General features: G+C 33.0%; 2 protein-coding genes across 4 annotated transcripts in view; one reads left to right on the plus strand and one right to left on the minus strand.

The window, feature by feature from the left end:
• PEX3 (peroxisomal biogenesis factor 3) overlaps positions 1 to 15,023 on the plus strand; it is a 37,902-nt gene that overhangs the window by 19,396 nt on the left and 3,483 nt on the right. The window contains exons 5-12 of one of the 3 annotated variants that reach the window (XR_008662475.1): positions 436 to 560; positions 852 to 918; positions 1,026 to 1,080; positions 1,624 to 1,792; positions 4,167 to 4,237; positions 6,477 to 6,599; positions 11,412 to 11,508; positions 14,020 to 14,177. Coding sequence is in view for 2 of the 3 variants with exons in the window: in XM_055309740.1 (XP_055165715.1) it covers positions 436 to 560; positions 852 to 918; positions 1,026 to 1,080; positions 1,624 to 1,792; positions 4,167 to 4,237; positions 6,477 to 6,599; positions 11,412 to 11,508; positions 14,020 to 14,103 (791 nt within the window). In the remaining variant the exon portion in view is untranslated. Of the gene's footprint in view, positions 1 to 435; positions 561 to 851; positions 919 to 1,025; positions 1,081 to 1,623; positions 1,793 to 4,166; positions 4,238 to 6,476; positions 6,600 to 11,411; positions 11,545 to 13,931; positions 13,963 to 14,019; positions 14,787 to 15,023 lie in introns of those variants that run through there. The other 2 variants (XM_055309741.1, XM_055309740.1) reach the window with 2 other exon arrangements.
• Positions 1 to 15,023, minus strand: part of FUCA2 (alpha-L-fucosidase 2) — a 50,645-nt gene that overhangs the window by 13,793 nt on the left and 21,829 nt on the right. The window lies entirely within an intron of this gene.

Below are 15,023 nucleotides of genomic sequence, written 5' to 3' on the forward strand. Positions count from 1 at the left end.
ATACCTTTCACCAACCCTGAAATGGGTTCAGCCTCCTTTACCTGCCATTGCAAGCTGGAGTTCTTCCATGTTCAGCCCTCTACTCTTAACTATCAACTAGCTCCCTGGACAGCTCAAAGTTCTGTGGTTGCAAATCTCAGTGTTTCTCAGTCCTTTCTTATTCTTCTTCCCAAGCTTATAATATATAACCCTTTATTCAGTATATTGATTATTGATTTTACTGATTATTGTTTCAATTAAGAGATCATACCTAATTTACATTAAACAAATAGTAAGGTGATAGACTATGGATATTTTGAATTGCTATTATTTGTACTTGAAATAGTTATAACTGTACTTTTAAAAGGTCTTGAAAAAAATAACCATAGGGATAGTTTGTAATTTTACATATTTGTTATAATAATAGTACCAAATGGTTTCCTTTTCTCTGTGAAGGTTTCACAAGAAGTATCGTAGCAGTATACAGTACTTGTATGCTGGTGGTTCTTTTGCGAGTTCAGCTAAACATAATTGGTGGATATATTTACCTGGATAATGCGGCAGTTGGCAAAAATGGCACTGTAAGTTTCACAGATTACTATAGATATCGCCCTTTTCTTCAAGATTTAACTGAATTTAACTGAATATCACTTATCCTGGTTATTTCTATAAAATAAATATCTTTATATTTCATGTGATTGTAAATTTCTAACATTATTTTTCATATTTTGAAACTAGACTTTTTGTAATGTTCTGGAATATTATTTTTCCAATCATTTGAGGTCCTGAAAAATCATAGCAAAAGTTATACTGAAAATATATTTATTTACCAATTATATTAGGTAATTTAACCTTATTCCTATTTTGTACAGACAGTTCTTGCTCCCCCAGATGTCCAGCAGCAATATTTATCAAGTATCCAGCACCTCCTTGGAGATGGTAAGATTCTTATTTGTAACCTGGAAAATAATTTTAATTTGTTCATTTGTATTATTGAGGGATTCAAAAAGTGAACAAGGCTTTTATATTTGTTTTTCCTTGAATAGGCCTGACAGAATTGATCACGGTCATTAAACAAGCTGTGCAGAAAATTTTAGGAAGGTAAGGCATTTTGCTTAAACTTTTCTGACTTACTGATTCTAGTGAATAAAAGAAAAATTAGAATTTTTCTGGTGAAGCTGGTAATTTAACAAATGGTGGTTTGTAAAACTCTGTGTAACCTAATACAGACACAGCCCTCAGATTATAAATCCATTTTCTGCATTAGTGCTAGCTTTTTGATACTAAAGGAAAGGGTTTAATGTTTCATTGTTTATTGATTGACTTCCAAACAAACCATAAATATTTTGGGTCATGAGATAAAAGACCTACTTTAAAATCTATCTCTGAGCCTTTTTATCTTCCATTTATACTAGTAGTATCTATAATTACAGTGGGAATTTTCTTGTGAAATCTACAGCAAGATTTGTGTGGCTCTGTAATAATGATACTTAACTGATGGCTGATTTCTTAATTTACTCTAGTGATTTTAGTCAGCAGTTTAGGTTTGACTGAATCTCAAAGAGTAATCTGTTAAGAAGAGAGTGTGTATGGAACGTGTTGTATAATTTCAATTTATCCTGATTCATTTTTCTCTGCTTCTAGCGTTTCTCTTAAACATTCTTTGTCACTCTTGGACTTGGAGCAAAAACTAAAAGAAATCAGAAATCTAGTTGAGCAGCACAAATCTTCTTCTTGGATTAATAAAGATGAATCCAAATCTTTATTATGCCATTATATGATGCCAGATGAAGAAACTCCATTAGCAGTTCAGGTGATTAATTCATAACCATTTAACCAAACCAGCTACTCTATATTTTAAAAAAAAATTTTTTACTATCTCTTGAAATTTAGATTTCTGAGGCTCTTGAAAGGTAAGTGATTAAAAGGCCTTTATTCAAATGACTTAAATAAAACTTCATTAATTTAGAAAACAAACCAATTATGACTAATTTCTACTTAGAAACATAATTTTAGATATTCATCAAGTTTTTATTGAGTATTAGTTACGAGATAGACATTGTGATGTATGATTCACATACAAAATGAATATTTACATTATACTTGGGGAAATTCAGGAGATATATTCCGTTCATGTGGCTAAACTATATTTATATGAGATCCAGCAGCAAAAGATAGAGCTGATAGCTGGGGCAAGATCATGAAGAGCTTTATATGCCAAGATAAAGGTAAAGAGTCTGAACTTCAATTTATAGACAAAGATAAATTTTAACCCAGCCAGTACCACAATTACAGAATCTGCTTTTTAAAATAAATCATGTTGACAGTATCAAAATGGACTAATGAAATTCTGGTCATCCAGTTGAGAAACAAAGGCCTAATCTAACAGTTATCAACTATGGTATTGCTGCATAGTGGTATTTCGTAGGCAGTTGTGATTTAAATTATTCATTGATTAAGAATAAGAAAAATGTTGGGGCACCTGGCTAGCTCAGTCAGTGGAACATGCAGCTCTTGATCTCAGGGTCATGAGTTCGAACCCCACGTTGGATGTAGAGATTACTTAAATAAATAAACTTTAAAAAAAAGAAGAAGAAAAAGAAAAATGTCAAAGATTGCAGATTATATACTTCATTTTAAATTAATTATATATTTTTATATCTAAGCAGTTTATACCCATTCTTTACAATTAACAGAAGAGTATCTCACTTGACATCTGGAGAAACCTTAAACCACAGAGGCTCCCTAAGCCATACCTTATCCTAGATGCCCCATTAGAACAATGACTGCCATGGTTTTCATTGCCTGCTGTTTTTCCCTCCCCTAAAGACCCCCAAGATAGACCCGTTTGTGTGTCTAGATACACTGCCTCTTGAGTAGGCCAAAAAAAAAGGTTGCAGCCCTTTAAGGGAACCCCATGACCTGAAGGATGGAGGCTAAACTAAACAAGCAGAATAGATGGAATGAAATTAATAAAAGAAACACAAGAAAACTTACTTACAAATTAGAATCTCAAGGAGATACAGTAAGAGTATTAAAAAAAAATTTTCTGGAATAATAAAACAGTTTCCAAATTTTAAAATTCAATAGTGGAACTAAAAGAGAAAATGATTCAAAAGAGCAGGTGAGGAAAGGAATGACAGCCACATCCTACCTGATGAATTAGACCCTGAAACTTTAGATCGAAAGGACATAGAGAGCCCCAGACTTGATGAAAAAAGACATATTAATTTTGACAAAATGTCTTAGCAAAAGAAAGAAAAATCCCAGCCCTCTAGAACCTCAAAGGACTATCTTTTTCTTTGTAAATATATTCTATAAATGTGTTCAAGAGGGGCCAAATAAACAAGGGTCTTACAAAGTAATATCTTACTTTGACTCATTATTTTTTAGTATGGTTGACATGCAATATTACATTAGTTTCACATGTTAAACATAGTGATTCCACAAACTTATATATTATGCTATATTCACCACAACTATCATCTGTCCCCCTACATCTCTATTATAATATCGTTGATTATATTCCCTGCTGTGCTTTTTATTCTCATGACTTATTTATTCCATAACTGGAAACCTTTATCTTCCACTCCCCGTCACCCATTTTGCCCAGTCCCTCACTGCCCTCCCCCTGCAACCACCAGTTTGTTCTCTAGATTTATAGGTCTGATTCTACTTTTTTTTTGTTTAATTTTTTTGTGTTCCACATATGAGGGAAATCTTATGGTACTTTTGTTTTAGTCTGACTTATTTCCACCTAGCATAATAGCCTCATGTCCATCTATGTTGTCTTAAATGGTACAGTCTTATCATTTTTTATGGCTGTGTAATATTCCATGTGTGTGTGTGTGTGTGTGTGTGTGTGTGTGTGTGTGTGTAGAAATATTGTATGAGCCAGTAATTCTATTATTGGGTATTTACTCAAAGAAAACAACACTAATTTTATGTATGCATTACTGTTTATTGCAACATTATAATAACTAAGATTCCGATTCATGTTTTAGATAGTACTTACCTATACATATGAACTTTTATAGTTGTCTTGAGTTTAAAAGACTCATTTCTTGATTGTTAATAGAACATAGACCTGTAGATTTCCTGAACTCTTGGGGTTTATTAATACAATTAGTTTCATCATAACTCTACTAATATTTGAAACCCTAAAGTATGGCATTTTAATTTCACAGGCTTGTGGGCTTTCTCCTAGAGATGTTACCACTATTAAACTACTTAATGAAACTAGAGACATGTTGGAAAGGTATGTATACTACATGTAATGGAAAACGTGTTATATTTTGAATGTACTTATGACTGTTTTTTAGCTTTTTTTAAACAACATATGCAACATAGTATGTTGTTAAAATTACATTTTAAATTTTCCCCCCATCTTTAGGTAGGATATCCTACCCAGACCAATGGTTCTTTTATTAAGGTGATGAGAGAAATGGGTTTTTTTCAAGATGCCAGTGTCTTCCTTAAGCCATCTCCTTAGCTTAGAGCTTCTGAAATACTAGTTAAGGGACTAGAAGATAATTAGCATTTATATTTTGAAGAAAGCTCTCAGGAGTGGTCCTGATATACCCAGTGTGTTAGTAAATGTTTAACAACTAGCTCTGTAAAACAAACCAGAAACTGAAATTGTAGCTGCAGCAGTTCTGACTACCAACTTGAAATCACTTGACACTGACTTGAGGACTCCAGGAGAAATGTACTTTTGAGCCAGAGGTGGCCAGCTCCAACTAATCCTCACATATACCACATGTACACATATGCTGATGTGTGTACACTCATCCCCTCCCCACACAGACACTCAGTTTTGAGATCTACCCCCACTAACCCTCTCAGGATAGACTATACTATTCCAAAAACTTTGATAAAAATTTTACATCTTCCCTAAATTGAGAATTATTGTTTTAAGTCACCCAGAAGACAGCCAGGGTGTTAAAAATGGAGAAAGCACCAGATGTTGCATTACAAGACCTAGATTCAAGGTTGGCTTTCCTGTTTATTAGGTGTTCAATATTAGTTGAGCCACTTAACCTCTTAGAGGTAGTTTTATCATTGTAGAATTTGAGTAGTAATACCAGTCTTACCCACTTTATCTTATGTGGTTAAAACATCAAAGTTTCTTTTATCCTAAAGATGATTTAGGACCTTTTTCTCTAGTTGTGTTTTCTGAGGAAATTATATCCTCTGCTTATAAGATATTTTCATGATCATGATGAAAATCAGCAACTTTTTAAGGTTAACTCAGCTACTGAATCTACTATCTGAATTCATCAAGTTCTGGTCTCTTAAAAAAAAATTCTAGTCTCTTGACTTTCTACAATAGCCATCTCCACATTATTTCTTACTCGGATTTCTACCAAATCACTCCATGAAGTTCCAGAACAAGTCCTCAGTGATCCCTTCCCAAATCCAGTCAACCTGTAATGTTCATCTTACTTGGCCTTTCTCTTGATAATTATCACTGGTTGATCAAGCCTTTCTTAAAATTCTTTTCTCATGTGGCTTCCATGACAATGTAATCTCCTAATTTCTCTCCTCATTCTCAGATTATTTCCTCCCTGTCCATCTCTCTTGTAAATATTAGTTTTCTAAGGTATTTGTTCTTCATCCTCATCTGTTCCAAGCAATTTCATATTTACTCATTGCTTTAAACACTGTATACTAATAATTCCCAAATTCATAGCCCACCGCTCCCATGAGTTAGTCTGGTTTGAGAGTTCTACATGTCAAAGATCAAATTAATCTGTTCAGTTAGGCATTTTCTAACTTAATAGCACATATATATTATTTTTTATATCAAAACCATTTTGGGACACCTGGGTGGCTTAGCAAGTTAAGTATCTAACTCTTGATCTCAGCTCAGTTCTCAATTGTAGGGTTGTGAGTTCAGGCCCCACACTGGGCTCCATGCTGGGCACGGAACCTACTTAAAAAAAAGTTTTTTGTGAGATACTCACATGGTATAACTAAAAGAGCTTGAACTTAAAGACCTAAAAAGGCCTGGGTTCAAATTCTAGCTCTCTCATTTACTTAATTACATAGCTTTGGGCAATTTCTTCATCCCTAAGTATCCAGTTTCTCATCTGTATATGATAATAAAATTTTCCGTCTCACTGGGATATCATGACAGAGATATAAAGCAAACCAATATTTGTGATTATGAAACAATTCCTCTTAAGAGTTTCCTGAAGAGAAGTAATACTGTTATTGATATTTTTGAAAACACATTGTACAAAGTGCTGAATAATATAAGAAATCTCACAAAATGGGTGAAAACTTTCATTGTTTTATGCTAAATAATAACTCACTTTTTATGCTTAATTTTAAAAGATTAACTCCTTGATATATTCTTACAGTGTTTCAGGCTATAAAAAGTAGGTTGTGACTGGAAATGTTGGTGGCTGTCAAAGATAACAACATAGTTACTGAGTTTATTACCTTTTCCATTGAAAATCTAAAAAGTAATTTATCCTTCTTATTTTGTATAGTCCAGATTTTAGTACAGTTTTGAATACATGTTTAAACCGAGGTTTTAGCAGACTGCTAGACAATATGGCAGAGTTCTTTCGACCTACTGAACAGGACCTCCAACATAGCAACTCCATGAGTAGGTAAGATGACAAAAAATGTTATGAGTCTAATGAATAGTCTAATAAAAGAGTTTTGGGTGTGTTTATTTTTTGTTCCAGGTAATAAAAAATTCTTAGTGGATAAATTTGATCATTTCTCAACAAATTAAATTCCCTTAAACCAATGACTCTAGAAGCTCCTTCTGGATTCAATATTAAAAATTTTATTTCTTCCCAAAATTTTGCCACTATATGGAAATAAGTTGTGAAAACTACCTTTCAGTAAGCCAAATTCTAGTTCTTGGAACTTTTTTTTTTAATTCTTTAGAAAATAAAACTGAAAATGTATTTAAATACTATAAATCATAATTGGCCCACATAATTCAGTAGTTTGGTCATTATAATAGCCAACCATTCTTGTTATAATTTTCCATTTCACGAATTCTCTCCTACTTCTACAACTACATAGTGTATTCATTTTTAGCTCTTACTGTAGGAATGGAAGTATTTAGTTAGTGCAATTAGTAATTTTAATCACAATTATTTCTAAGCCATACATTCATACTACTAAAATGTATCATATTGTTTTATTATATCCTTTTCTCAACATGAATATTTTGGATCTCCTGTTGGAATTTATACTCTTTAAAAACCCGTTTTGTAGTTTTTTATATTAAACTCAGAAAATAGGGACATCTGGTGGCTAAGTGGTTGTAGGGACAGCTGGTGGCTAAGTGGTTGCACATCTGCCTTCGGCTCAGGTTGTGATCCCAGGGTCCTGGGATCAAACCCCCGCATTGGTCTCCCTACACGGAGCCTGCTTCTCCCTATGCCTGTGTCTCTGCCTCTCTCTGTCTCTCATGAATAAATAAGTATTTTTAAATAAATAAATAAACTCAGAAAATAAGTACTAAACCAATGTTAACTGACTATAATCTAGTCCATTAAAATGAAGAGAAACAGTAAGTGATATGCAGTATGTATGTGCAATATCCAACTTAATTTTTAAATAACATAGGACAAGAAATTAGTCAATTCTCTGGAACCGGGATCCCTGGGTGGCGCAGCGGTTTAGCGCCTGCCTTTGGCCCAGGCCGCGATCCTGGAGACCCAGGATCGAATCCCACGTCGGGCTCCCAGTGCATGGAGCCTGCTTCTCCCTCTGCCTGTGTCTCTGCCTCTCTCTCTCTCTGTGACTATTGTAAATAAAAAAAAAAAAAAAAAAAAAATTCTCTGGAACCCTTTATTGTCTAAAAAAGAATAATTTGCAATTAACATTGAGGATTTGGAATGTTTAGAGTGATAACATTTATTTTCTGAAACAGTTTAAATATTACCTTAAAGTCTGTTATTTGGAGTTCTTTAAGTTATACAAAAATAAATTTCATACCCTATATACTTCCTAAATCAAGTATTAATAAATTAATAAATAATAATAATAAATTAATAAAACTTCACTATAACCTCTATGTAGCAAGGTGTTATTTCCCAAATAGTGATAAAGAATTGTTATAGTTGTTTTAACACAAATACTTGACCTTCTACACTGAAGAATTTCAAAAAATTGTGTTATAGCCACATCAGCCATTGAAAGTCTTCCTTTTTGAACTCCTACAATAGTCAGTGCTTTACTTTCCCATGAAACCTATGCTTTTTCACCTAGAACTGGAATTGTATTTCTCAGTTATGTTTTAAGCCTCCTCTCAAAGTCAGAGATTATCTTATGCCCTTTCATACTTCATTACACACACTAGGTATTCAGTAGATATTTCCTATCTTGAGTTTTTTCTCTTCTATATTGATAACCAAGTTCATACTCCATGATTCAATACTAGAAATATTTTTACTATGCCTTGCATTATTCCTTTTATTTAACATGTGAAAGTTCTAGCCATCACAATAAGTCAAAAAAAAAAAAGATTTTCAGTTATTGGCAAAGAGACAAAATGATATAGAATCCTCAAGAGGATCAACTGAAAAGTGATGCTAACTAATAAAAGCTCAAATTATATATGAGTGTGTTATATATGTATATATTCCTGTACATACTATATATGTATATGCACATAATATATAATATTCAAGAAATGACTTAAAAAGTAAGCAGTAAATATATTTTACCTATAAAACATATAAGGTGCAATTATTAGAATAATATGTTCCTCATAATAGATGTAAACTCCAGAAACAGTCTGTAAAATATACAGAAAATTAGTACATGATTAAGATGAGGAAGAGATGTATTATTTAGTAAATGATAAGACAGATTAGTCATTTTACAATGACTAATGTAAAATAATAATAATAATAAAGTTAGACCCTTCTGTACCACACACATAGCCAAAAAAATTCAGGAGGTTTAAACAACAAAAACATAAATAATGAATAAATGAATATTTGTCAAAGTTCAAGATGGAGAAAGTCTAAGAATGAAAGTAAAGAACTTCACAAAAGAAAATGATAGGTTTGGCTGTAAATTTAAGACTTACAGATCAAATAAGATTTATTATTAGCTTTATAATTGGTATTAAATGCAAATGATATGTTGAAGGAAATGTTTGCAAACTATATAGCATACAAAGAGGTTAATGGCATTATGGACACATCAGTTAAGGAAGGAAACACCCAAAGAAAGAAATGATCATAGACACAAACAGGTAACTCTGAAAAGAGAAGTAGAAGTGCCAATTTCTCCCTTCATCTAGCATCTATTTGTTGTACACCTACTATGTTATCAGGCACTGTACTAGGTCTCTGTCCTCATGGATCTTAAAATAGAAGAGAAATAGACAATAAACATCATTGATACAAGCTGTGATAAGTGTTAAAAAGAAAAGAACATTGAACAAATGATAAAAGTATTTGAACAAACATGGAAAGTCAGGAAGCTTCCTTGAGGAAATAATTTAAACTGAGAACTAAAAGATGAGCAGCAACTAAATATGGCCTTGGAGTGGAGTGGGGCAGTTGATGTTTAGGGCAGAAGCCACAGGACAAAGACTTTAAAAAGAGGAGGACCCCAGTACACTTGAGGACCTGGAAGAAGCTGATATGACAGCTAAATGGCTGGAACTGGGAAATGGAGTGTGAGATCAAGTTGAAGAATCCAGAACATGCAGTTTATGGTTGTCAGGTTGAGAGTGCTGGGGAGCCACTAGAGAAGTGGCAGGAGAGTTCATGATGGGATTGACATTGTAGGATCACTTGGATTGCCCTGTAGAGAAGGAATTGGGAAAGGAGAATTGGGGTGGAATATAGCAGTGGATGAATGAAGACTTGTATTAATTGATTCAGCAAGTATGTACTGAGCACATACTCAGCCCTTTACTAAGTGTTGTGTTAATACAGTGAGTGAAACAGACATGGTACCTAACCTCACAGGCCTTGTAGGATAGCGGCGTCTTTAGTTTCTATTGAAGAAAAATTAATGTACAAAAAGAAACCTCAAACAAGTAAAAACATGACAGATTTTGAAAAATGCTACTATAAAAGAAATAATGCCTCATTTTCTCAGAAATATATAAATCTCTACACTCCTTTTTCTTTTTATGCATTGCCTCAAATCTCAGCATAGCATACTGGTTAGATAACATAATTCAGCATTTTCATGACGTTTAAAAGGAAATTTCTAGTGTAGCCTCATATAAATATATGAAGTATTACATTTAGTGTAGTAAGCCTAAATCTGTAACCCACACAAAAAAATTACTTCATTGTTTCTAAACTGTTGCATCATTTTACAGTCATTATATCATCCACAATCACACAAACATTCATTTATTCACCAAAAAACTGATTGTTGAACACTTAAAAGGTCACTGCTATGGTCCAGACAAGCCTGGATTAGGTTTGGCAATGGGGAGAGGTAGATACACTTAGGAAATATTTAGGATTGTGGAGGGGTTCAATATTGTCAGGATAAAGAAGTGCCAAGGTAAAGCCCAGATCTCCTTTTACACAGCCAGATAGATAATGGTGAAGTTCACTGGAGTAGGGAGAAGAAACATTCAACATTGCTAGTAATTAAGAGAAACACAGACTAAAACTGTAAGATACCATTTTGAGCTATCAGACATACAAAGATTTTTTTTTTTAAGTTAGTGCTTGATGTAGAAAAAGGCATAATGCAGCAGGTTTTCTCATACACTGCTGGAGAAGCAGAGGGCATCTGTCAATATACATTATAAACCTTAAAAATATTCATACCCTTCAGGCATCTGGGTGACTCAGTTAAGCATCCAAATCTTGATTTGGGCTCAGGTCATGATCTCAGTCCTGGGACCAGCCCCACCTTGGGCTCTGCTCGATGCAGGGAGCCTGCTTAGATTCTCTCTCTCCCTCTGTCCCTCCCTCCACTTGTACACTCTGTCTCTCAAATAAATAGAGAAATAAAATCTAAAAAAAAAATTCATACCCTTTGACCCAGTACCTCTGTGTCAAAACAAAGAAATATTCAAGGAAAATTAGGCAAAAACTTGCCCAATTCCAGGGAGTTGTAACAGCTGGAGGATGAATTAGGTTTCTAATCATTAAAAAATAGATTAAAACTTTAGAAGAACTTTTAATAAGATGGAAAAATGTTCATAACATAATAAAAATATAAAATATTGTTGAGGAGTTATAATCTTGGTTTTAAAAAATGCACAAAAAAGTACAGATATGTATAAAAATTACTGGAAGAAATTATGATGTCAGTTATAGTTGTCATATCTAGGGGGTAGAATTATGTGTGATTTTTATTTTCTTAATACATTTCTGTAAATATTCTTCAGTGACTATATTGCATTATAATTAAAATGTTAAGTTCCCACAAGGTAATTTCAGAAAATAATTATTACTTTGATGGTTTTTCAGTCTTTCCAGTGTCAGCCTGCCATTAGCTAAGATAATTCCAATAGTAAATGGACAGATCCATTCAGTTTGCAGTGAAACACCTAGTCATTTTGTTCAGGTAAGAAGAAAGCTTGGAGGTATTATTAAAAACATTGTATCTTTTGGTTGTGATTATTATTTGTCGGACATAAAATTATATTTCCCCCCTGTGACATTTGTTCAAAGAAACCAAAAACTTAAAATCACATGTAGAGTGTGGTAGGATGCCCCATGAGAGCAAGCTTGTATCATGGCAAGTTTATGAGGTTGGGAATACCTCTCTCTGAATTACGGTCCAACACCAGTTAGACTTGCACTTTTAGTCCATATACATTCTAGTGGTCAGTTGAACTTAGCGTATTAATGTTTTGCATTAAACTGTTGGTAATAACATTGAGCTGTGAGACCAGTGGCCCACTTCCACAAAATTTGAGGATACCAAAAAAATTTTTGTGAAGAAGTAAAGCATTTTAGTATTAATAAATATGACTATTAATAGTGTACCAATAATCTGCTCATGAAAAGCTGCATAAGCAGTACTACCTATAACTCCATCCTCTCTTAGAAGAGCATTTTGGAATGCATTGAGTAAGACTGATGCTATTGAAATAGTCACTTTGGTTCCACATAGTTATTTATTCTGAGTCACTCGCAAACTTGGCTTAAAGACTAAGACTTGTATTAGAAGTAAAAAATTGTGGGGTGCCTGGGTAGCTCAATCAGTTAAGCCTCCAACTCTTGATCTCAGCTCAGGTCTTGATCTCAGGGTCATGAATTCAAGCCTTGTGTTGGGCTCCACGCTGGGTGTGTTACTACTTAAAAGGAAAAAAAAAAAGTAAAAACTTGTTTGCAGTACACCTCAATTCCAAACTACTGAAGTAATGGACAGTGAGGAGACTCTAAGGCCTGTGTCAGGATGCCATCTTCTCAGTTCCCAGTGTCTCAGACAAGTTAGGTTATCTTCCTGTACCTTCTCCCTGGGAATGTGAAAGGCACTGAGACTACAGATTGTATTATTCTTTTTGTGTATGGTGTCAATAGTTTGTTCTTTACATTCTTATTTCCCTCACTGTTCTCTCCAGTCTTCTGTGTCATCTTTCTCACGTTGTGACAGGCATTCGTATTGCAGAAAGAAGAGTGAAAAGGACTGATCTCATTTCACTTAATTTTAAGCTCAATTTTTTAAAATTAAAAACCTAGTTTAAATTTTTAATTTCTTATTAATTTGATCTTCACATGTATATTGGTGTGAGAAAAAAAGGTGGTAATTTCTGGCATTTAAACCTTAACTTTACCTTTCTCCACTTTCATAAAAGCCTCTGGCTTCATCAATAAGGCTGTTCATCTTGGCAACAAGTATGAAATCCAACCAAGGATGATTGATACACCACCAGCAGCCTTAATATTAATACTTAAGTAATTCATGTACTACATTAATTAAAATATTTTTAATTGATTATTAAAAGATTTCAATCTAATAAAAAACACCATTGTTTAGTTTTTGGATGTGACGGAATGTAGATTAAACATATATACTACACTACTAATTGACAAGATTCTCACCAGTTTTTTTAACCATAATTTCTATGAGTTAAAATGCCACTCTTCAGAGAATTTAACTATGAATTTATTGAGAGCAAGACTTGCCTAAAGCTCATTTGCATTTTCTGATACTCAGGAGACAACATAAAGAACAGATTCCTTACTGTTCGATGCTCACAGGGGCATTCAAATGCTTCTGTGTCATGGATCTTTTCACAATCTGGTGAAGCCTATGAACCCCTTCTCAGAATAATGTCTATAAATGCATATTACAAAATAACACAGGTTTAAAGAAAACCAATTACGTACAGTTTTCAAAATGTTTTTTAAAATCAAATTTATGAAGCAGTATTGCTTTTTTGTTCATATATTAAATAACAGGATGTAATGGCAGTTCATGCAACTTCCACAACTATCATACATGAAAATATAGGATTTCTATTGAGGACAAATTGATAGGCCATGCTATTACTATCACAGTTGGTCTTTCATAATTGAAAGGAATACTAGTTCTTAGTTAGAGATAATGAAAATTAAAATGTGATTTTTTTTTTATTTTTACATTCATCAATCTCTTAAGAACCCTTGTTCTAAAGTGTCTATGTGTGGTTTATGTATGTATATGCAACAATATGTGACATGTTACATTTATCCTATGTTAGATCTTCTAAAAAAAAAGTAATATACCTCACAACCACGTTATGTCAGCTTCTAGCAAAAGTGCCTTGACATCTGTATCTTTAGTACTGTAATCATTTATTCAATATAGTGTATCTAACTTGGCATACAGAAGAGTCCTTTGAAGACTGTTTTGGGTCTTCCACTCAAAGTCACATGTGAATACTTATACTCACCATCCTTCACATAAGAACCTAAATAATAAGCATGTCCTAGAATTTATTGTGAGGAAAAAATATTCCTTTCATGAAATGATTTTTTTAACTCAGTGCCATAAAACAGGACTAAATTCATTGCTCAAATTGCAGAAGTGGATTCAAATTATCTATATTTCTTACGTACTGTGATGTTTTACTGTCATCCTTGCTAGGATCTATTGATGATGGAGCAAGTGAAAGACTTTGCTGCTAATGTGTATGAAGCTTTTAGTACTCCTCAGCAACTGGAGAAGTGATTTCTTTTCCTTCAAGAAAAACTACAGTGGAATTCACTTTTAAAAATACACTGAATAAATCAACTATATATAGGGTAATGATTTGTTACCAAAATGCCTAATAAAAAATATATTCTTAATCAAAGTCTTCATTTCATAATAAAATAGATTTATTTGGCATCTTAATATATTTTTTTAAAGTCACCAACAGACTAGTTTTTGTGGTCATATCTGAGGGTACACAGTGTAGATGTTTGTTACTCCTTGGACATTAGTTCTAAACTGACTAAAAACTAGTGTACTTTTTTTTAATGGAATACAAAATGTAGTATACATTGACATTAATACTGAGGAGAAATCTGGGTGTGGAGTTTAGAAAATGTACTTTTTAATCATAAAGTTCACTGGACAGCAGTATACATGAGGGAATCAGACTTTTCTCCAGTTACTCTTCAAAGGTATAAATCATTTATCTTAAATAAACCTGATGAACGACTTTTCTTTTTATGGGAATTGGTGAATTTAACAACCAGGATCAGTATTTTTTTTACTATTGTTAACAATCCTTAGAAAATTATTTAGAGGCTAAAGTGCTGATGCTGTTTACTCAACAGCTATTATTATCTACATAGTTTCATTCATTTGTATGTAAATAATTTTAATAACTTTGTATTGATTTTGAGCACAGTAAATATCTTACTGCAATAAAAATATTTTAGTAAAATATTGTTTTGTTGAGTTAATACCTTACAGCTGTTAATTTGTTTGTCCCATAGCATTTTTTTGCTGTTATTTTAGGAGAATATGCTAGTTTTCAAGTTTTAACTGGTAATATAATTGATGCTTTAACTTTTTTGTTTAGAAAAAATAAATAGCATTTCTTTCTGAAAAAATAATTCATAGCCTCTAGTTAAATCTATATTCTGTATTTATAAGGATAA

Source organism: Nyctereutes procyonoides, unplaced genomic scaffold, assembly GCF_905146905.1.
Source record: "Nyctereutes procyonoides isolate TBG_1078 unplaced genomic scaffold, NYPRO_anot_genome, whole genome shotgun sequence".
Lineage (NCBI taxonomy): Eukaryota > Metazoa > Chordata > Mammalia > Carnivora > Canidae > Nyctereutes > Nyctereutes procyonoides.